Source organism: Melospiza georgiana, chromosome 1 (genome assembly GCF_028018845.1).
Source record: "Melospiza georgiana isolate bMelGeo1 chromosome 1, bMelGeo1.pri, whole genome shotgun sequence".
In the NCBI taxonomy this organism is placed as follows: domain Eukaryota; kingdom Metazoa; phylum Chordata; class Aves; order Passeriformes; family Passerellidae; genus Melospiza; species Melospiza georgiana.
Window position 1 is genome coordinate 76041405 of NC_080430.1, and position 23944 is coordinate 76065348.

Genomic DNA, 23944 nt, shown 5'->3' on the forward strand with positions numbered 1-23944 from the left:
ATAAATCTGACAGTTAATAACATAATTCATGTTGATAGTTCATTCCATGTACAGTCTATTCTTCTTTCTCTACACATTTCCCAGATCCAGGAGTTCTGGGCACATAAAACCAAACCCCAAAACTTTCTAGCTATAGAGCTATTGATATAATGCTTATGGCTTATGAAACATCTGAAATTTCCTCCCACCTTTAAAATATTTCTGACTTTAAAACTCTGCACCTTTTCAGCCTCCCATGCACATCTCTATTCTAACTTTGCTGTGCCACGCAATCCTGATTCATAAACAGACCCTTAAAGAGGGTGTTCACTTGTGTTGTGGTAGTAGTTTCACCAGGACAATGTGGAAATTAGTCTGATCTTTGTCTCCCTAAAATATGCAGATATGCCAATTTAATGACACCAAAGAGTTTGTTTGCCCACAAAAACCCCCCAGTGTATTTTCTTCACTTTAAAAGTAAGGAAAGAAAATTGTTCTCTCCTGCTAGAAAGTATTTTCAGGCAAATAAACCACAGGATTCCTCTGCAGGATGCAACTGTATGGGTGGAGACAGTGGAGGTAAGAGATCTGTAGTAATAGATCTTTTTCTAAGCCAAGATACAGAGGCACACTGTAAACCTCCTAATTTGTAAGCATTAGCAGAGTGCCTACCTAAACATAAACATGAGTCTGCCCTCTCCCAATGTGTCTTTGTCTCTAATTTCCCCTCTCCCTTCTCCACAAAGGAGATTATACCTCTTTTCTGAATTTAGGCAACTAAATAAGTGTTTTCACTGTATTTATTCATAACCATCACTAGTAATAAGTAGCTCTTATTACTTTTTTTCCCTCCTTTTCTTCTGCTACAATAGTTGTATGGAAGAAAACTGCAAATAAAATGAAATCTAAATGAAGTCTGGTGATTTCTTTCTTCTCAATGCAGTAAATGCATTCATATCACTATATAATTTGTTAACTGTGTCCATTGATTCTCTCCTCTTCCATTGATTATATGTCTGCCTAACTTGAAAAGAGTTACTGTCTATTAACAACAGTTAAGAGGAGATCAACTGCAGTTTACTGGAAATTTAGTAAATTAAAACAGAATTAATAAGAAACATGGACCTTTAAGGAACTCTTTTCTAAGATAATATTCCCTTTTTTTTCTTACACTATATTTTGTTTGACATTCCATACCAATTCCTGAACTTAACAATTTGAGATAAATTTTCACTTCAAAGAATACTGATATCTTGTCTACTGTGCATAACAGCACTTTTGAGAGAAGTCATAAATTAGCCTCAGACATACTAAGAATGCCTAGTAAAAAAAAATACTGCCTAAAACCAAAAATATATGCCATAAACACCTTTTTTGATAAATATTGTGTACTAAATAAGGATGAATTGTAAACTAGTGGAGCAAGGTACTTGATTTAGGGAAAATAGAATTATGCTTCAGAACTCTGAGATAATCTCTGCTTGCTGCTTGCTTACTCATTTTTTCCTTGAAAAATAGAATAACAGTGATCCACATAAAATTATGTCAAGATTTTTGAGAATATCAAGATTTCAATTATCCCATCACATAAAATTTAGTTCACAAAACTGGATAGATAGCCTAATTTGAGAGACACACTTCATCTGGGTAAAAAAAAAAAAAAAAAGAAAAAAAAAAAAGAATTGTGAGACTATTTATAAGAGTGCCCATATTCATAAGATATACATTATTAAAAAATAGATGATTGCCATTCCCCTAATCATTACTAATATCTTTGTGCCTGGTGATCCACAGGAAAATTTTTGTTGAGAATTTTTTAGCCAGACACATAGAAGACTAAAAAGAGAGCAAAGTGTGCAAAGGAATTTTAAGAAATCCAGGTTCTCAGCAGTGTATCTAGGTTATGTCTTCATTCCAACATGCTTCAAATTAATTATGGGAGTGGCTTTTGTTATCAGCAGTAAATATGTACTATATATACATATTAAGAATCAAATGTATTATCTGCATTTGTTTGGGATTTTTGAGCAAGGTTTGTTTGGATTTTTCTTTGTAGGTTTGATTTGGGGGAAGCAGGGGTGTTGGTCATGGGTTTTTTTTGCATTTATCAAAGTGTTTCATGTTTCTGACTTGCAGAATGATTAATTTGTGATATGAGAAAGGAAATGTTTGAAAAGTTTGTGCTCCACCCATGTGAAGTTTTTGCTTTCTAGCCTACCTCAATCCAATTAGAGAAAGGTCATGTAGAATAAATAAAAGGAATGATGCTTTGCTTTCTGTGAATGGTGGTCATTCCCAGACTTGCTGAATCTGCAAAAGGTAGAAGGAGATTACAGCAGTCAAGGATTACTTCAGAATCATATGTATTTTTCCAGTTTGAACATCTGATCCTCTTTCACATGCCTGAACAGCTTACGAATGAAAAAATTCAACAAATTATTTTGTATGTAAATTTATTTACTGTAACAGGAAACAGGAATTGGAAAATTCTTATGTTCTTGTTCCTTGGTTTTAGTCAATAAAAAGGCATGATTATTATAACACAACAAATTTTTGCATGTGATTTACTGCAGGCCATTTTCTGTAGATTTTAAGTAGAATAATTAGTATTTGAAAAGCTGGAATTATGTTTTGTATTACAAATTCAAAATACTTAAGCAGGTCATACAAGATTACTCTTCATCAAGAAAAAGAATAGATTAGTCAAAATTACATTACAATCTCTTTACAAATATATATATATATCAGTATACTAATTTTGCATAAACCTTCCAAATGCTATTTGAAGTCACTCTGTCTCAGAAGTTGAAAGCATATTTTATATTTATATAATTCTAAATAGTAAGAAGATGGTTTGATTGCTCTGTTTTACACAACTAGTATTTTATTTTTATAAGATGCTAGATAATATTTTACTTTATTTATTATTATATAAGAAAATGGTCTCTTTTCTTTCTCACAAGTTATGATGTTGCAAAATTGCTTCACAGATAAATGGAGATCCCTCTAATGTGAAGAGCAAAACAAAACATTGATAGGAATTGGAAATTGTCACATTTAGGACAAGCGATAGCTTGCAAACATCCTTTTAGTACTTCCTAATAGTAAATTGTCAACAGGTAGTAGAACTCTTCATTGCTAGGAAATCACATTTTAGTCAAAGTTTCATCATGCTTGAAAACTCTGTTTATCATTTGGTAGAAACTTGAGACAAGTAGGAAGCTTAAAATGCCTATCAAAGTTTGAGTTACCTGACCTCTTTGTAGATAGTTTGAACAGCTGGATAAAATAAATGAACCTAATCTCTGGAGGGTGTGTATATTGTTAGGAAGATGGGTAAAGGAATGACAATGGACAGATATATTTTTTGTATTGGAACCTCTTGTTAGAGAAAAACACTGCTCCCACCATTTGCTTATTATTGTCCCTTTCAAAAGGTTGTAGACCCTGGCTGATGACCAGAAGAGTTGCTCATACAAGCAGTCAAAATGAGGTTGGCAAGTTTGTAATATTTATGTTTAGAGCCTGCTATTCATCTGCACCTTTTCATGTATGGAGCCTTTTTTTAGCAGATGACCATGCAATCCTTAATAATTTTCATGGGTAATTATTACAGATAGACACTGAACGCAGTAGGCACTAAAACTTACTATGAGACGACCTACCTTGGATGGTTATCTCATCCAGTCTTATCTCTGGAAGACCAAAACAGTAATCAGATAATATTTGGTGACTAGTGTTATGATACATTGTTAAAAGAAAAGGAAAAATTAAAGTGAATAATTTGGACAAAATCTACTGCAATTATTCTTCATACAAGTAGAATAATAAAAATGTTCAATGACTCAGCTATGAAACATGGAGGTAAACACGGACAGGAATACAGAAACAAGGCAAGAGGTGGCAAAAATACCCTTATTGTTCTAGTGACTCTCTAGAGTGACACCATTATTGATACTGAACAAGATTTTCTCAGGTTGTTGATACACTACATTTTTCTATTCAGAGAAGTAGAAAACATGCCAAGATAAGATTCTCTCTGTCCATGCTTGAGAAGCACTCAAGTCACCAATTTGTGGCCAGATGTGACTGTAAGGATTTATATAAGGAAAATTTACTGCAGAAGCTCATAAAAATGAACTACAGGGCCATGTAAATGAAATAAGAGGAATAGACTCCTGAAGAAGAGCATTATGTGAGAATTTCTAGTGCCTGGGTCAGATTCAATGTCTTGTTTTGATTTTTATTGTACACACTTTTTCATAATGGTGCTGTATGGCAAATCAATCAGTGCCTGTAAGTTCATAGGGACAGAATTTTGAACTCTTACAGAGGTTGAGTAGGAAAAGATTGTTAAAGCCCTCTCTATGCTTTGAACATTTACCTCCCAGTGCTCTTGAAAATTATTTCTTCTGTGTGGAGAGAACTAGAAAGAAGGAAGTAATCAGCAGAGGCAAAATGTTCCTTAAAAAAAATAAAATAAGAAAATAATACAATTAGAAACATAAGTTACTTAAATCAGAACATTTATAGGTGATTTGGAGAAGTTCAGAATCTCTGATACTTAAAACTCTTTTTTTCTATTTGGTTTCAAGGTAACCAATTGCCTTACCAACAACCAGTAAATACAAGGCAAGAGTTATTTTACAGATAGAAATTTGAGAGGTTTACAGTTCCTGTCATTTTCTAAAAGTAGAATTCTGGTAGTTTCTGGTCAGACTGTTAAAAGAAATAGAATTTTTTGTTATAAATTTGTTATTTAAAATAGCATTTCAACATCCTCTACACCTTCCTCTGTCCTTATGGGTTTGTTTGCAGCTATTTTTTTGTGTATGACTGAGCCTAAAATTTTCAATTTTTCCAACAGACTGACAGAAGATAACCACTACTGACCCCAATTATAGTCAAGATTGTACAGACTTATTCATATGTGCTGAATTATTTGATCTGTAATAACAATACATATATATTTATAAAATTCTTCTTTTCTACCTCTCTGAAGCTACACACTGACCAAGATAAAGGAGATGGAAATTTAAAATACATATTAACGGGAGATGGGGCTGGCAGTCTGTTCATTATAGATGAAAATACAGGAGATATTCATGCTGCAAAGAAATTGGACAGAGAAGAAAAGTCCCTGTACGTGCTACGTGCCAAGGCTATAGACAGAAAAACTGGAAGACAAGTGGAACCAGAGTCTGAATTTATCATTAAAATCCACGATATCAATGACAATGAACCAAAATTCACCAAGGACATGTACACCGCCAGTATTCCGGAGATGTCTGGAGTTGGTAGGTAAAAACTCTTTATGTAAAATACAAAAATATTTTATCTGATTGGGAACTTATAAATAATTTATTATTTGAGACATTTGCCACTAGCTGCTCTGAATATCCATGGAAAAATTTCTGTTGCCAGCAATGTACCATAAATAATTGATTTCTGCTTTTATTAATTTGTTTCATCTTTATCCCCTTTTTAATCCTTTTTCCATGCTATAAACTACACTTTAGTCTTTCAAGCCCACTGGGACCATCAAGAAATGCAGCTTGTATGGCTGTCTCATCAGTTACTACATAGTTTTGTCACAACTGACGTTATCACTTGCATGAAGAGTATCATCTTTGTATTTTAAGGTCTAATTTTTCAAAATCATTTGTACCTTTAGACTGAAACAACTTTAAGTGTGTAAGTATGTAAATCAATCAATACATCAAAGTGGTGAAAAAATATGTTTTTATGATTTTTTCCCTTCTTTTTTTATCAGTATTAATAGTCCTTTTTGGCAGGTTGTTTGTTTGTTTGTTTGTTTGCTTGTTCATTTTAAGATGGACATTTTTATATTATATATTATAATATATTTAGAATATTATTATTATATTTTTCTTTATGGGTAAAAACTTACAACTATTTATAACTGCTGAAATGAAAAGTAAAAATGTGGAGTTACAGTAGATGTGAGAAATACAGGATAACAGGAAAATAATTCTCTGAGTTTTTTTCAAATAAATAAAGTGATAGATAGTATTCACCAGCACACATTCATCAGAAGTTATCATGATTACCTAAGTGCTTCACTTTTTTACAGCAGAGACAGTTTCTCTCATAAGATAAGTAAACATAAAATCCCTAGGCTATGGGAAACAACCAACAGAAAATTTTTCAAGAGTTATTTACTTTTCACAATTTACTGTAATGGTTTGCAAAATCAGTCATGAGTGATGGCATTGTTAAGAGAAAGTAATATAAAATAATCTTGTGATTAATATGCACCTTCACAAAATAATTCCCAGAAGCTAATATCTCTGAGAGCAGTAGAAGTATAAGAGAACTAGAAATTATTTTACAAACATGAGTATAAAATACTATTTTTATTTATTTTATAGGATAAAATAATTTATAACATACTTATAAAATATTTTAAAATAATAAAATAATATTTTATAAGCATGAGAAAGGAACAAATACACTACCATGTACAATGTGTGGAGCCCAAGCATGCTTCTTTTAAAGATATATGGAAAACAGGGTAATCCTTTTCATACAAAATTTACTTTGCTGATAATCACTGAGAGAAAAATGTTGGCAGATCACCTGTCATATTTAATTTGAAATATATTTGTAAGAAGGGAACTCTATGGGAATAGATGGTGAAAAAAATGATGTTCATGTTTAATATTATCACTTAGTCCAACTTTATTAAAGTCAATGGAGAGGCATGAATAAAAGAGACATGAATACGATCCAGTGCCTTGGCAGTGCCTGAGAAATACTAAGTCTATGAAATGTTTATATATGAGGAAGAGGATGACAGCATAAATACCAAAATGTACTTTAAGGTTGGAGAGTGTCCATAAAAGACACAAGAAAAGGTGAGTTTTACTTTGAAAAAGAATTTCCTTAAGAAAAAGAATATAAACATAAAAATGTCCTTTAGGTTCTAATATGAAGACAAAATAACGGATCAGGGTTACTCTTTCCTCTGCTTAGTTGACATTTAATTGGCATTTAGGAATATAAAAAACACTGGAATGGGATGTTTTAGCTTTTGAATTTGAATGAATAAAAGTAGTTTTGTATTTTTTTAAAGCGGAATAGAATAAGAACCCAAATCCCAACCAGTCCATTCTAGAAATAGATATTCTATATTTCTGAATTTCAGTCATGGGAATGCTAATTCAAGAGTCAGGATGTACATACAGATGTAAATAAGACTACAAACATATATATATTTCTACTTGGAATCCCTTTTGTACAATTTTTTTTTTTTTAAAAAATCAACCTAACTAAAAGCCTAAAAGTTAAAGTTTTTAAAGTAGTAGCCCCTAACATTTTACTTGCTTCTCTCCTGTAGAATTTAAAGTGTAATTTGAGGTTGGAGTGTTGTGTAAAACAAGTCATAGAACCACAGTATCACGGACTTTCCTGAACTGGGAGAGAATCTCAAGTGTCATTGAAGTCCAACTCCTGGCCCTGAGCAGGACACCCCAAGAACACCTTGCTCCTAAAAGCATTGTCCAAATGCTTTTGGACCTCATCAGGCTGGTGCTGTGGCGACTTCCCTGGGGAGCCTGTTCCAGTGCCCAACCACCCTCTGGGTGAAAAACCTTTTTCTAATATTGAACCAAAACCTCCCCTGACACAATTTCAGTCCATTCCCTCAGGTCCTGTCCCTGGTAACCACGGAGAAGGGATCAGTGTCTGGCCCTCCTCTTCCTCTCACAAGGAAGTTGTAACTGCAATGGGTCCCCTCAGTGTCCTCTTGTCCAGGCTGAGCAGAACAAGTGGGTTCAGCCATTCCTCATGCAGCTTCCCCTCAAGGCCCTTGTCCATCTTTGTTGCTCTCATTTGGATGCTCTCTAATAGACACCTTCTTTTTCTTTTCTTTTCTTTTCTTTTCTTTTCTTTTCTTTTCTTTTCTTTTCTTTTCTTTTCTTTTCTTTTCTTTTCTTTTCTTTTCTTTTCTTTTCTTTTCTTTTCTTTTCTTTTCTTTTCTTTTCTTTTCTTTTCTTTTCTTTTCTTTTCTTTTCTTTTCTTTTCTTTTCTTTTCTTTTCTTCCCTTCCCTTCCCTTCCCTTCCCTTCCCTTCCCTTCCCTTCCCTTCCCTTCCCTTCCCTTCCCTTCCCTTCCCTTCCCTTCCCTTCCCTTCCCTTCCCTTCCCTTCCCTTCCCTTCCCTTCCCTTCCCTTCCCTTCCCTTCCCTTCCCTTCCCTTCCCTTCCCTTCCCTTCCCTTCCCTTCCCTTCCCTGGAGATGCTGTGCCTCATGCACCCTCCTGACGTGGCTGGCCCTCCTGGCTGCCCTGTCATGAAGCAAGAAAAAGAAAAAATATTGATTGAGCAATACATATTAGGGCTATTGCTGGTTTGAAAGTAATAAATCTCAAAAAAGCGAGAACATATAATGTGAATATGAAGAGAAGAAAGAAAGAAAGAAAGAAAGAAAGAAAGAAAGAAAGAAAGAAAGAAAGAAAGAAAGAAAGAAAGAAAGAAAGAAAGAAAGAAAGAAAGAAAGAAAGAAAGAAAGAAAGAAAGAAAGAAAGAAAGAAAGAAAGAAAGAAAGAAAGAAAGAAAATCCCAAAATTGCATTTCAAAAGCCAGAAGATTCCAGAATAAAAATTACATGCTTTTTAATTCTATATTTTTCTCTATAACAAATGGATGAAAATAAGAATAATATAATAAAATAAAGAATCTGCAGAAGAGACTGATAATTTTTATTAAGACTAACTGAAATGAAAAAGTCAAACTATTTCTGCATTACCTACATAAACATTGGAAATTATGAGGGACATTTTTAGACTGTATATAGGCATTCTTGTATACCTATTCAGTGAAGTTTTCTGACTGAAAATCACGATATGGTTATACTATACACACTATAAGGAATAGATACACTCATGAAAAGCAGGTCAAAAATTTGCAGGAAAATCCCAGTTTCATTAAACTTTTTATCTCTTCCCAATTTTCTGTCTCAAACCAATTTTTTTTCCTTAACTATTATATTTATTATGTTTGCCAAGTCCAACAAACATGACAGCAGATATTTATGAAAGCTCTGGGAAATGTCACTAAGATTGAGAAATTGAAGAGGAATCATCTCTAGCAATGTTTCCAGCTGTGTGTATATATCAGTTATTCAAATTGCAATTATACTATGAACCTCTCAGTGTGTTACTGAGTGTTTCTTGGAATAACTATGTCTAGAGCACACAAGGGAAAATGGTAAGTCAACACCTCTGACAGAATGTGTGATTTTCAGTACCAATGAGCAAACTGTTGTCATGTTTAACTAGTTTGATAGTAAGAAGAGTGAAAGCATAACATGGATTTTCAGCACAACCTAGTCAAGCCCTGGGGAAATATGAATGCTTATTTGTGCACTTGTGTATGCAGTCATCAAGTTATATATAAATTAGCCCTGCTACGCCTAAATAGGATCCAATCCAGCAGTGTGATGGGTAAACCTAAAATGCTGTGTAGCAAAGTTAGTACTGGGAGTAATCAAAACCACTGAAGTGAGCTGACTGCAGAGTCATTTTAGATAAATTTTTATGGAAATGATCATATTAAACTGATATTGACTTCAAAAGTTGAATGAGAAAGTTAGTTTAAAACATTCTAAAACTCAATAACATGGAATTTCTCATTAAAATCATCTGCTGTACTGAAGTGCTCAACTATAATAAATGTTGTAGCTATATTTTTGAACAATACTAGAGTGGACTGGAAGAATCCTGTCAATCATGTTAGATTTAGTAAATTGAATAAATTAAATATAATTTCAAAAAATTAGAAAAAGAGGCTAGGAAGACCCATAAAGGTTAGTCAAAACAAAATAAAAGAAGAAAATTTTAAAAAAGAGGTTGAAAATTTTAAACTGTTAAAATGCCAAAGTTCTATGGTATAGCCTTGGTCTCAATGAAGAATTGGTGGATTTCAAGCATGACCTAGTCTGAACTACCTATCCAAATCCCCCAATACTTCAGAAAAATTAAATATATATTATGCATCATGAATATTGTTTTTATTTTCACTTCATGTAGAATGAAAAATACAGCTTTAATCACACTTAAAATCTACTCTTTTCATTTTCAGGGCTTACATGAGCATAAGATCATTCCAAGTATTTTTCCAAGCGAAACATTGCTAAAAAACCCTAAATAAAAAACCAATCAAAAGAAACACCACACCTCACTGAGTAAACTACTTTTCTCAGGCTATAAGTAAAGTTATTATGAACTTTTTGAAAACAGAAGTTAACAGTGAGATGTTCTATGTATTTAATCCCTTTTGGCATCCAGGTCAATATTATTACATCCCTCTGTACCTGCTTTGCTAATTTTAATGAGTAAGGCTTACCAGTTTTATCTCATTAAGCTTCTTTAGCATGCCACTGATGAGAATTTCACAACAAATTTAAATCTTTGCATTGATTCTATTAGGAAAAAGGACAATGACTAATTTAGTTTACCAGTCATTTCTTTAAAATGCTACTATCTAAATTTATAGTTGAAAGACCCCATAGTTCAAAGACACCTAACATATTTTAAGATTTCTACACAGGAGGATTTCTACACAGCATAGAACATTTTAAATGGTTAAATTTAGAGCATACAATTTTTCCATTTTATCATTTTTATTGAAAATAATCAGAATACAAGATTTTTTTCTTTAGCTAGTCAGTGGGGTTTGTTAGAAGTATGTTATGTACAAAATATAAATATAGCTATTTTCAACTGAGGTGTAGAGGATTGTAGCAAGACTAAACATTTCTTGTATTGAACAGCTATTCTAAATAAAATATATAAATAAAATGTATATGTAAAAGACATACACATGAATAAAAAGGGAGATGAACATGCAGTAAAACCCACTGGGTAATATGCATTAACATTGCCCTTCTTACTACTCTGCTGTTGTCTTTGAGTACATTAGTATATCCTGAAACACCAATAATACAATGATTATCTTAAAAGTTCCATTATCATTGTTCAATATTTCTATAGTATCTCTTGGGAATCTAAAATCATCATGACTACTACTTCATTTAAGTAAGACTGTGCTCCCTTCTGATATTATTTTTAGTTACACCATATTTTCAGCATCACATAATCTCAAGTGTATTTCTCAAGAACAGTTTGTTATTTTGTATAGGAAGCTCTTAGAAGAAGAAGTAGGACTTATGGTTAAAAAAGTTAAAAAAAAAAAAAAACAAGAGAAAAGGAAGAAAATGAACCAAATGTGGTAACCATCACATTTTCTATTTTTGAATTTGCTTATGTCAGTAACCATTAATCTACAGATGTGTAAAAACAACTAAAGAGAAGCAGCTCTCATCTTTCAAGTTTCAGCAGGAAATATTTATATTTTCTCTTTTACATATTTTCCCTAGTTTCAGATGTTTATAAAAAGAAGCTATGAATGACTGTTTTGACTTTGACACAAGCTTAAAAAACTAGTTTGCTCACTTGCAAAACTTCAGAATTCTAATTGTTTATGTGCACTCTATTTTAAAATGAATTATTGAGTTAGCTTTAAGAGAAAGATATATTTCAAATAAATATTTCATCCACAACTTCATATTTTACAAGATAGAATTAGAATTCCTTTTAGTCAAACTAAGCATGATGGCAGAAATTCTGTAACTAGAATACTTTCAATATTTTTTTTTGCATTAGCCACTATAACTAAAGAATTTCAAATGTCAGAATCTTTTTTAAATTCAGAATTTTTATCCTATTTTCTTTCTTATTTTCATGCAATAAAATTTATTTACTATGAAATAAATAAAAATATAGAAAATAAGATTTCAATGTCTAGCAACATTTTCTTAAGCCATCAAGTTAAAAGTCAAAATCCTCTTTTTATTAAGTAATCAAAATCATAAATCCTTCCAGAATATTTTCAAAGAATTTTGGAGAATTTGGGTTTTTTTCTTTCATTTTTGGGCATGTCTGTTAAGGACATGAATAGTATTTTTATTAGGAAAATATATAGAAGTATTTATAAGCAATTGGCATGAGGCAGAATTGTAAAATGAATGGATGCTCAAAATCTTCATATTTCTTACATTCAAAAGAAAACCACTAGAACACCAAAAGAGTCTTATTTAGATCATTATTAAATTCTTCTATTCATTGTCTACACATTTATCTACGTACGTAATATGGACAGCATCTTCCTAGCAAAAAGGATGTCTGCAAGGAACCAATTACAGCTCTGGTACTGTAAGCAGGTCATTTTGAGCTTGTACAGCTCCACTGATTTCAAGCTGTATGTTACAGAGGTGTTAGGATTTTCCTGTATGTTCTTCATTCCACAATCAATGTATATAATTTCTGTAAAATTTAAATATCCATTTAAAACTGTAATTTTTCTTTCTTACAGACTGAAGATAAAATAAACGCCTAAAATACAATATAAGTATTTTAATCACATCTAAAACTGATATGTATGTATTGTGTACATAATGGAATCACAGAACAGCTTGGGTTTGAAGGGACCCTAAAGGTATCTAGGCTCCTGCCATGGGCAGGGACACCTTCCACTAAACCAGGTTGCTCAGACTCCATCCAATCCAGCCTTGAATACTTCTAAGAATGAGGTAACTTCTCTGGGGATCTGGTTTCAACTCCTCACCATCCTCAAACTAAAGAATTTCTTCCTAATGTGCGATCTAAACCTACCCTTTTTCAGTTTAAAATAGTTCCCCCTTTTCTTGTCGCTACAGACTTGTGAATAGTCTCTCTCCCTCTTTCTTACTGGGTCCCTCCAGGCACTGGAAGTCTGCAATCAGGTAGCCCTGAAGCCTTCTCTTCTCCAGGCTGAACAATTCCAATTCTCCCAGCCTTTCCCCACCGGAAATGGGCTCCATTGCTCTTATCTTTTTCATGGCCTGCTCTGGACTTGCTCCAACTGGTCAATGTTGTTCCTGTTCTGGGGATTCCAGAAATCCCCATGCACCATTACAGATGGTCTCTCACCCTGCTTTTGATGCAGACCAGAACATGTTTGGCTGTCTGTGAGTGTAGATTGCTGGGTCATGTCCAGTCTCTCATCCACGAGCACCCTCAAGTCCCTCTCAGCAGGGCTGCTCAATCTGTTCATGCCTCAGCCTGTGTTGATGTGGGGCATTGCCCTGATCCAGGTGCAGCCCCTTGCACTTAGTGTTGTTAATCTTCATGAGATTCCTGTGGTCACAGTTCTCAAGCTTGTCCAGATCCCTCTGGATGGCATCCTGTCCTTCAGATGAGTCAATTACATTACTCACTTGGAGTCACCTACAAGTTTGCTGAGGTTACCCTCGAGTCCTTGGCCTATGTCATTAATTAAGACACTAAATGACACTGGTCCCAGTAGAAACTCCAGTGAGACACTGCTTGTAACTGATGTCCATTGGAGCACTGAGGCATTGACAACTACACACTGGATGCGTCTGTCCAACCAATTCATTACAGACCTAACAGTTCACCTATCAAATCCCTCTCTCTGCAATCTGGAAAAAAAAATGTTGTGGGGGACCATGTCAAAGGCTTTACAGAAGCCCAGATATAAAACACCTGTAACATTGTGAAGATTTCAAATAATTCACAAATTTAAAGTTTACAGAACATTTTAACATTGCAGATAAGTCCTCAAGCTACAGAAAAATGAGTGGCATTCTTTTTCTCCTTTTTGGTCTCTCTGTTCTCTCCCAGGTCTTGTGTTTTTGCCACTGTCCTCTGAACCCAGAAGAAGAAAGTTTAAGGAGATAAATCATCATAAAGATGAATTTTTTAAGATCAATATTCCCTTTCTACTACTTCTGTTCCCTGCTTCAGATAACATGAGGTTAGATGCTAGAGCTAGTGTTAGGGAAGTATCAGGAATACGCAAAATATAGGAGGTAAAAGCAGGTGATACTCTTTCATCCAGCAATGTCTAACTTCAGCTAAATAATTGCTTGACATGTCCTTTTCTCTTCAGCTACTAAATCCTTCTAACCTAAACAGGATTCCCCACTTTCTTTCTTATTTTTTCTTTTCTTTTGAGATGGGGACAAGTTCGATTTCTTATTAAGACACCACAAATCTGAGCCAGCACATTGGGAAAACCAGAACCATTGAGTCACCTGCTATGAGTAACAGCTGCCTCTTGGTGCTACAAGAAATTGGGGTTTCTTAAAAGTGCTGTCAGCAAGGGAAAGTAACTAGTGTTTGCTGCTAACACAGGAAGGTATAAACAATTTTTCTATTTCTGTCCTGTGCGAACTGAGCCGCTGTCAACTCACTGTCAGTCTGTGACCTCTGAGCTCCCTTAGACCTCCACCTGCTGACCTGTCACAGGTCTAAAATATTTTTCGTAGCAAGGAAGTAGGTGCCAGAAGTTCAAATGCAGCAATTAGTAAGAAGGATGGGTGACTTTTATAGCACTATATGGGACTTTAGGATTCATCAACTAATTGGTCTAAATTTTAGAGATGCAGTTTTAAGCTGACTACAAACTCATTAAAACTCAATTTTCTTCTACTTCATAGAAGACTAGAACAGCTCTACTCCATAGATATGCCATAATAAATTCAGCTACTGCAGCAATGGACATTGAAATGTCCATTGGAATAGCCTTGGAATGACAGCCATCTTGCCAAATGGAATGTTCAGATCCAGGTTGTGTTAAATGTGCCTCCCCTTTCTATCTCTTTGAAATGACTCATTGCAAAACTATTTGCCTGGCTACATTATTGCAACAAATGTATTATTTCCCATTGAAATAATACATTTGTTGCAATTTTTGCTTACATTGAAAGCAAAACAAAATGAAAAAAAGACAAAAAACACTAAACACCTTCCTCCCCCAAACCAGAGGCCTGTGCATCTCTAAATCAGAGCTTGAAACTAGCATTAAAAGTTTTTCTCTCATACCTACAATAAGTACTTTTTGATGCATTCATTTTCCTTACTTTTATTTCATTAGAATTTGAGCTACAACACCAAAATCTGTGAACATAATGCTCCCGGATTCTTCATATCAGCACTTTTGCTTGCACTGCAGGGAAATGCAGTGGGATATGTTCTGCCTGATTAGAGTGCTGTCCCTCTGACTGCATGTTAAATCCTTTCATCTTTCATGGCTTCCCATCTGAAAACCAAAATTATCACTTACATTCTGAACCAGCATGTTGCCTCAGCCACTGTGTAAACCTCTTGATACACCCTTCTATACATCCTGTGATACAAGCATGTTACTATGCACAACCATGCACAACCTGTTTTCAGAGCCACAGTAAATGGAATTCCTATGCACAATGCCAGTTTACAGGAACCTAATTTATTCCCCTATGAGTCTGTGAAGCTGCCAACCACCAAATAGTTTTCCTTGTTTCAAGACGTGCTACAGAATAAGGCTTGCAGTGAGACCCTTCTCACGTTTATGGGACCATATTGAAACCTGCAGCAAGTGAACTGCTGGTAATAAGGACTGGAATAGCTGGCACTAATTAACAGCACCAATATCAGGAACCCCTGTGTCTTTTTCAGAAGGAACATGTCAAACAGAGGCATATGTGTGTTATAGCCTTCATTACAACTAAAATATGCCAGACATTAAATTAAACAGATTAGTATTGGACAGATTATGCGTTAAAAGTGCTAACATTAGTGTCACTGTTTATATCAAGCTAATGCACAGAGTTCTTTTCTGAAACCATGTAATTATGCTCCTTTATGTGCACTTTTAGGTGTCTGAGAAAACTGCTTTAGGTGTCTGAAAAGTCTGAAAAAAACTCTTTTCTTCATTTAAATGGTTTTTGGGAATGGGATTTCTCAAGTGTTTTTGCAGTTGTATGGGAAGGCTGGTTACACAGATCTAAGTCAGGAATTGCAATTAACTACATAAAAGGTAAATGTGTTTGATTTTCTTTCATATGTAGCCACAAAAGAGATTTTTCAAATTACGTTGAGAAGTCTAATTTTTTTTTAATTATTATTGTTTGTTAAATTAAACCCCATCAGAGATGCTTACTTAATCTAATCTATTGAATGCAGAATATTTTCAGGTTTTTATAAAAAATTACAGCTTTCTGAATGCCTGATACACCTTAGTTGCTATTATTATGCAGCTGAGTGTAAAGTTGAGGATTTTTTTTTCAATCACACTAACACCTGCAAGCATCTATTTTGAAACTAAAACAGAGAACCATTTCCATTGCTCTGTTTTGTTTTTTTTTTTTTTTCCCTACCAGATTTCTGTGTAACTTCTAGGAATCTCTAAAATATATAAATAAAACACAATAGATCATATTTGGGTTCGAAGTATAACCCTTTTTTTTTTCAAATTAATATAAATTAGTTAATCTTCACACAGAGAGAACACACATAAAGATGTTTTGCATAATTTTCAGTCTTCCAAAGAGATTGCAGTCCTATCAAACAGATAAATCTCTCACAAAACAAAAGCCTAGATTCCAAAACCTTCATTTATCCTGCATACCTTTTTTTGTGAGCTGTCTCACTCTATCTTAATTCTCAGTTTTAGTAGGTTTACTGGGAAGTTAAAGCTTTATCTCATGTAAATCTGGACGATTTGTACTAATTCAATTAAAAATTATTTAGCTGCAGAATTCCAGCAGCCTAAGAGTAGAAAACAAAGGGAAAGAACATTACCTACCCCCAAGGAGTCCACTATTCACCTTAATAGATATGATACAATATCTGTCCATAATGGATACAATATTATTAAATAAGGAAATGTCTCACTTAAAATGTGCCTATATATGCAAATACATATATAAATATATATATATGTATGTATATATACACACACTAGATACATATGTTTTAATATATTACTTAAATTTGATTTTTTTCAATTAAATCATTAAAATAGGTATGATAATTTATTTGAAGTTTATAGCAACACAGAAGATGAATTATAGGAATGACAGTTACAGGTGTGCTTTTCTTCATTCAATTAATACTTCAGCTTGAATTCTATTATAAAACAGCATTTTTCCTTCCTACCAATCCTATAGTCATTTTGGAAATTTTCTGTACCATACACAGAATTCAGAGAGTCAAAAAAATGAAGGTAAGAAAAGTTTTATCCTGAACTCTCTTGTCTGACTTCTGCTTATTTGAAAAGTGCTTGATATTATTCCTGCTGTTACTCATATTTTAGTAAGCATGAGAATAAATAGGTTACAGCATTCCTCATGTATTTTTCTCAATATCTTGCAAAATGTACATCTGCAAGTTTCCACAGTGCCAGAAATCCTGATGCTCACATTTATTTAATTTTGTGCTACCTTATCAGATGCTTCAGAACACTTTCCAGAGCAGCTTTTTCCTACAACCTCATAGATGCGTAACTCTGTAAAATTAACATCAAGAATGATTAAGATCTGTACAAGTATCAGTTTTATTCCTCATAAAGGTTTTCCATATCTTCATATTCAAAATACATTGCTCACAGCTAATTGGAGATTAAAAGTAAACTATCCTCTGCACCAATCCGGAACAATGCAATCTAACTTAATGTTCCCAAAGTATGTACATGTGTGAATATCTTACATTTAACTGCCAATAAACTCCAAATTCCCATCAACCCTTCCTGCCAGAAAGGCAGCTCAATAGCAGTTACTTCATTCTATTCCAAGACCAATGATAAATAACCTGTGATATATTAGGCTATGTACACAGTAAAAAAAATTGAAAGCTTTATTTCCCCATAAAGTCAAAATATGTGACAGTCATGAAAAGAAATTACCACACATCTAAAGTGTAGCCACCTTTTTAGTTCATAGGTGTGGTTTAGGAGAGAGGAAGGTTAAAAAATAATATTATATTTCATGGTCCAGAAGACTGATACTTACTGACTTCATGACTACAACTTTAAAAGACACCTTGGCTATCAGGAAGGTGTGTCTACCTGAGGAAAATAAACAAACTGCTCAAATGAAGATGTCAAATTTATTTTCACTGAGTCTTAATCACCATAGCATCTAAGCACTTTCAAGTTGTCTCAGGCATTTTTAGGCTTATTTCTCAAGCAAGTAACTTGCAGTCAGCACCTTTAATTTTGTTCAAATAGAAACATCTCCATCTGTGAGATATGTGCAAATGAGATTGTCCCCATGATTATTTACTCCATGTGAGAGGAGTTTTGCACTAAATCACCAATGAATTTCCGATTGATTTGCAGACATAGTGAAAATTCAACAGTCTTTAGCAGAGCACTTTTGCCTTTGAATCATTTGACACATTATACTTAAAGCATTTGAACAATTTGAAGGTAAATGAAGTGCCTAGTGACAATAACAGCAAAATCTCTTGATTGGCCCTACTTGATATTCTAGACATATACCTACACCAATACACTCACACATATATATATATATATATATATATATATATATATATATATATATATATATATACTTAAAACTATGTTTACTTATATATACACGCATACACACTCACTCTAGAAGTGTTCTGATTTTGTGTGAAAATGGTACTCTAATAAATGTACCTTTAAAAAGAAAATAATTTATATAATCCTGGAATTTATTATTTTGCTTTGTTTTAGACTCAATATCTCCTCAAAATTACAGGTATTTATTGTTATTTTAACAGACAATATCCAGAGTATCTAAACATTACAGAAGCTAGAGATTTTCATGAATCATCTATTATAAACAAATGTAAATTTAGGGCTGCCATAATACTTCATTGACTGCATTTTTATGGAAATTGCTGCTTTCCAAAGCTGTATTAATGTTTAAAGAGACAAACTTTATCACTACCCATAAAGGAGTTCCAATAGATGACAAAAATGATACCAAGTAACATCAAGATGAGGCCAGCCTGTCATCATAAAAATTATAATGGTCATAATAGAGATTCACATGTGGCTTTTAAATGCACCTGTTTGCAGATCTCGCAAAAATACAAACTCTGTAAAGGTTCCCATTAATTTGTATTAGGGACTAATTTTGAAAGTGCAAATGAGAGTAAGATTCTAGTTCTTATTTATAGATATAAATTCAAAAAAGGAGGAGCTCAAAAAAAGCAGGAAATGAAGAATAAGTACAGAAAGTTAACTTGTTCCTTCTCAAAAAAATTCATAACTTTTAGTGTTGCATTGCCATATACAAAACAGTACAGGCATGTACATCAGAACTGAAACTTTAAAAACAGTTTCTTTTAAGCTTGCTTTTTTCTTTCTTTTTTTAGTTTATAGAATAATGACTTAATCATAGACATGTTATTTCTTTCTACACTTAACTTCCTTAATTCATATAGTACAGCTTTAAAATGCTCTCTGCTTTTCTCTTTTCTCAAAAGTATTTGTGGTCTTCCAAACAATTTCTAAAATTCTTACTTAAAACCCTATAAATAAAACTTAAACCCTTCTTTGAAATTGTTGGCTAGGAGTAGGGAATTTTAACCACAATGTAAGTGTGCTGCAGCCTTTATGAACTACTGCTTTTCTTAATAGGATCAACAGGGTGAACTCTTCCTATGTTTAATCATAAAAGCAGCAGAATGTTGTTTCTCTCTTTTGGAGTATTCCAGAAATTAAGATGGGGCATGGGGTGAAAATTTCTGCTCTCATCTTTAAAAAGGAAACAAGCTGTGGAGCTGTTGTGATTGACCTGCCAAGGAGGGCAGCTGCCAGGTCATACAGGTGGCTTATTTCCACATTCCCTGTGGGCAGATTAGGAGTAATCAGGGTGATCTATGGCCATATTACAGCATTGCTTGTGGCTCCTTCAACATGTCGGTTTCATTAGCAACTACTTCTAGTTGGATCAGCCCTCTGTACATACAGCAGCTTCAGACGCAGAAGCATATTACCAGTGAACTTCATCATTATTTTGAATTGAAATTTTGAGGATAATTCTGTGATTTGGTATTTTAATTGGAATTTGGTGTATTTATAAACATAGACAATTGTTCTGCCTTAAAACAGGTGTTTCCTAATTGTAATGATGGACAGAGTATTGAACAAAATCAATATTTCTAAGATGTAGATCATTTATTAAGGATGGCAGATAATTTTTTTGCTGTACCTCTTTAGTCATTAGAAAATGAAATGTAAATGCTAATCTGTGTTGACACTTGAAAGAGTCTGACTACTCTTTTCTCTGTTTCATTTCTGCCATTTGATTGCATCAGTATTACTGTTTCAGAACTGACTTTATGGTGAGAAGGAGAAAAAAGGAGCTTCACAAAATAATAAACTTGCACAGAGTTGTTCACTCACCAGTCCTTCATATTATTCCTCATTCTTTTTACTCTTTCCCACTTGTTATTTCATCCATAGTGCTTTTCAAATTCTCATGCAGGGCATCTTATGCACTTCACAGTCGCAATTACTGCCAAAGGAAAACTAAAGTTACTGTATCAAGGTATCAAACAGCAGGAGGGTGAGCGCTGAAGACTTTGTTCAGCTTTGGCCGTTCTTTCCTAGTTCAGTTTCTGACATTATGTTACAACGGTATATGTATTTTATTCACCAGCAAATGCAGGCAGATTATAGACAGAGCAGTTTAGTCACATTACATCTCTCTGTGTGGTGAGACTATCACTAGTGCTTGGTTCCCGCTCTAATGCAAGCTCTCATAACACAATCTAAAAGGGGGTTTCTTTCTGTTGTAGAAAAGGATGCCGTAAACAAAACCCCAAATCATCCCAATGCAACGCACACAAGAAATTACGAGCATTGTTTTCTCATTTTGTTTACAAAATATAAAGTACTGTTTTGGAAGTAAAGGTGTGCAAAACCAGCATCTTGTATTTCTGAAATGAGTGGTTTGGCCTATATGCTTTTACTGCTATGGACTGAAATGGAGAGGAAAAAGTAGTTCTGAAGGAAAGGCAGCATAGCTTGGTTTTGTTAAGTCTCTCACAAATTACTTTTAGTAAAATTAGCAGAGATTGCAGTGACTCTTTACCTACACCACAGTGGTTCAAAATTTGTGATTCCTGGGTTGGAGGTCACTGTTTATCAAAAACAAGGGCAGAGTAACCATGTACAGTAGTTAGTATATCAACTGATTTCTCTATCAAAAACTTTGTGAGACAAGATACATGAAAAGAAGACAGCATATTTTCAAGTTAAATTAAGCTTCACCTCATAACTATGCAATAGATTATTAAAAATTGTTAAACTTGGTTAAATGTAATTCATAAATTATTTACTGAGTGTCCTCTTTTATGCCATCTTTTACCTCCTCTCTTTTGTCTTCTTACAATATTTCTTCTCAATATATATGGCTGAACTACATTTTAAAGTCCTTTCTACTTTTCCATTTTAACGCTCTTTGGGTCTAGCTCCTCAGGTTGCTTACTTGTTTTAAATTGGCTTTTTTTATTTTACTTGGTCATGCCTATTTACTCTTGTTCTGCCTTGGATCACGTATCTATTTACCTGTTGAAACTTACTCCTTTTCTGCTTTTATTTGTTCTTTTCCTTTGTTCTACAAAATCTTTCATGCTACCAACCTTCTGGCTGTTTCTAAAAAAAAGGAAGACCAGTCTAGTGAAAGCCCCACTAAATAGTAATTATGTGCAAAAGCGCACAGTTCACTTTGTGGTTCACTATTCTTTCAGCTTTTTAGGTAGATTTTCTCTCAATGAAAATATAAGAGTTGTATCTCAACCTTATTTAGTCCTGTCCTTCACACAGAAAGTATTCAGAAGGGATGTCATCCAGCTGATGTGGTAATGAGGTACTTGATGGCAAGCACAATGACTCCTTAAACTTTTTAGACTTGGGTTAGTGCCACATAGCTCCTATGCCATTGTTTGTCCAGTTCATTGTCTTGTTCTCCAGGGAGACCAACCTGCTCTCAAAGACAAAAGTGGTTTAAAACCCCTCAAAATTTCTGTAGCTCACTTAAAGTTTCATTCATGTTTTCAGCAGGGGCATCTCCAGGCTACATCTGCATAATCTTGGACAGATGTTTTCTAAGCAAACTACATGTCCATTCACCTTCTTTAAGGCTTCTAGATATACAAAATTTCCAATTTTGCCTCCAGAGGTTTTCCAGAGCTTACCCAAATCTTTTTTGCTGGTAAAAGTAATCTTCTTTTAAAATCTTCCCTCTGTAAATAAACTTGACAAACTGCAGATTTCCATTGTGTTTGAAAGCAGGAAGCAAGCATAAGAGCTTCTCCTTTAGGGAGATAAAGCCCTTCCTGCCTCTCCACTTACCCCAGCTGGTTTTCTATTTCTGAAAATTAAACAGACTTTCTGCACATACACAGACAAAACTCCTCTGTAAAAGTCAGAACTTTTCAATAATTTCCAGTTTTGACAGAAGTAGACTTAAAAAAATAAAATAGAAACAAAGCTGTGTCATAATGTGAAAACATCCTGTTTCAGCATTTTCAGACTGTTGTGTTTCCAAACAACTTTTTGAGTACTTTATGCTGGCCGAAGAAAGTCAAAGTCTTCTTATTTTTTTCTTTAAATCAGAAGTTTGAATTGTTCCGAAATACAAGTTTTATAAAAAATGTCAGAATCAAAATGCATTTTGAACTCTCAGATTTCCCTTTAAAAAAAAAAGACCTGATTCTGAATGATATTTAAATCACTGTAATTTTTTTATCCAACATTCATGGTTGAATCTTGAAGCATGCATTACTAACAGCATAATCTGCTCATTTTCTTCTCCCAAGATGGAGAACACTGTTTAAAATGAAGGTTACAGAACAAGTTATCAGTAAAACTAAAATTTTCCAGTAGATGTAGATATATCCTTCTGACTGGCAGAAATGGTTGTAATTCGTGTCAGCAAAAGGAGCCAAGTAGGAACAAGAGTTGCATGCTGAACAGCATGACTTCACATGAAAAGATAGCAAAATATGTGCCTGTCTCATCTAGTGGAAGACCTCTTTTCCAACAATTGTCCTCAAGCTATTTACTTCAGTTTTGCAGTGGACTCTGGTATCATGTTGGGAGACCTAATTATACCAGAGGGACTCTTTCAAACACTTAAAAACACAAACGAATGGAGAGAATTTTAAATATAATTCATAAAAGCATTCTCATTTCAAATGTTGTGGGGGTTTTTTTCAAATTTATGACTCACTCTTCGTGATTTCTAGCAATCTGTGTTAGTGACTCTCAATTCTGACACTTCTTAGATATGAAGGGATGCTCTTTGTAACTCTAGTAGTTTTCCTTTATGGGTTCTACATTTTTACATGCACTTACATGAATTTTTATGCATACACAAACACATGCAGAAGCACTCCTTACACAGATTTAGATTTGTCTTCTCTCAGGTTACCTTCAAAGTTTACCTTGTGCATTTTGCTGCCCCTACATTAGGGCACCATACATCATGCAACGTACATGTTATCAAAGTGCTTAAGTTTCCATTCTCAAGACACAGAGAAAGACAAGAAAAAGAATGAGAAAAGAAAAAGAAAAAGAGAAAAAGGAAAAGGAAAAGGAAAAGGAAAAGGAAAAGGAAAAGGAAAAGGAAAAGGAAAAGGAAAAGGAAAAGGAAAAGGAAAATGAATTATGGGCATTGCTCATAATTGCTCTTGAGAACTCTGCGATTGCTCTTGAGATTGCTCCTGAGAACTCTGAGATTTAGTTACCATCCTAAAATGGATTAAACTTGCTGGGTTGGATTGGGTTGAAGTGGACTTGGCTTTGCAGAAGATTAATGTTATCACTACTTAGACTGTTATTGCAGTTATTCTCACATTTTCTGTGTCATTCTTCACACCAATTTGCTCTGTGGCACGTTTGATCATGGCTGACTGCCAGAAGCCCACCCAACTGCTCTCTAACTCCCCTTCTCAGCAGAACTGGGAGAGAAGAGAAAATGGAAAACTCATGAGTTGAAGCAAAGATTGAGTGATTTCTTATCAATTGTCACAAGGCTGAAAACAGACTTCACTTGAAAAATGAATTTATTGCACATTAAAAATAGAGTTGGATGGTGAGAAACAAAGGTAAACACA

At 34.0% G+C, this 23944-nt stretch overlaps 1 protein-coding gene across 1 annotated transcript in view; it reads left to right on the forward strand.

Moving 5' to 3' along the window:
* Positions 1–23944, forward strand: part of CDH9 (cadherin 9) — a 97689-nt gene that overhangs the window by 45302 nt on the left and 28443 nt on the right. Inside the window, exon 3 of the mRNA XM_058030747.1 lies at positions 4982–5276. Within this exon, the coding sequence (XP_057886730.1) occupies positions 4982–5276 (295 nt within the window). The remainder of the gene's footprint in view (positions 1–4981; positions 5277–23944) is intronic.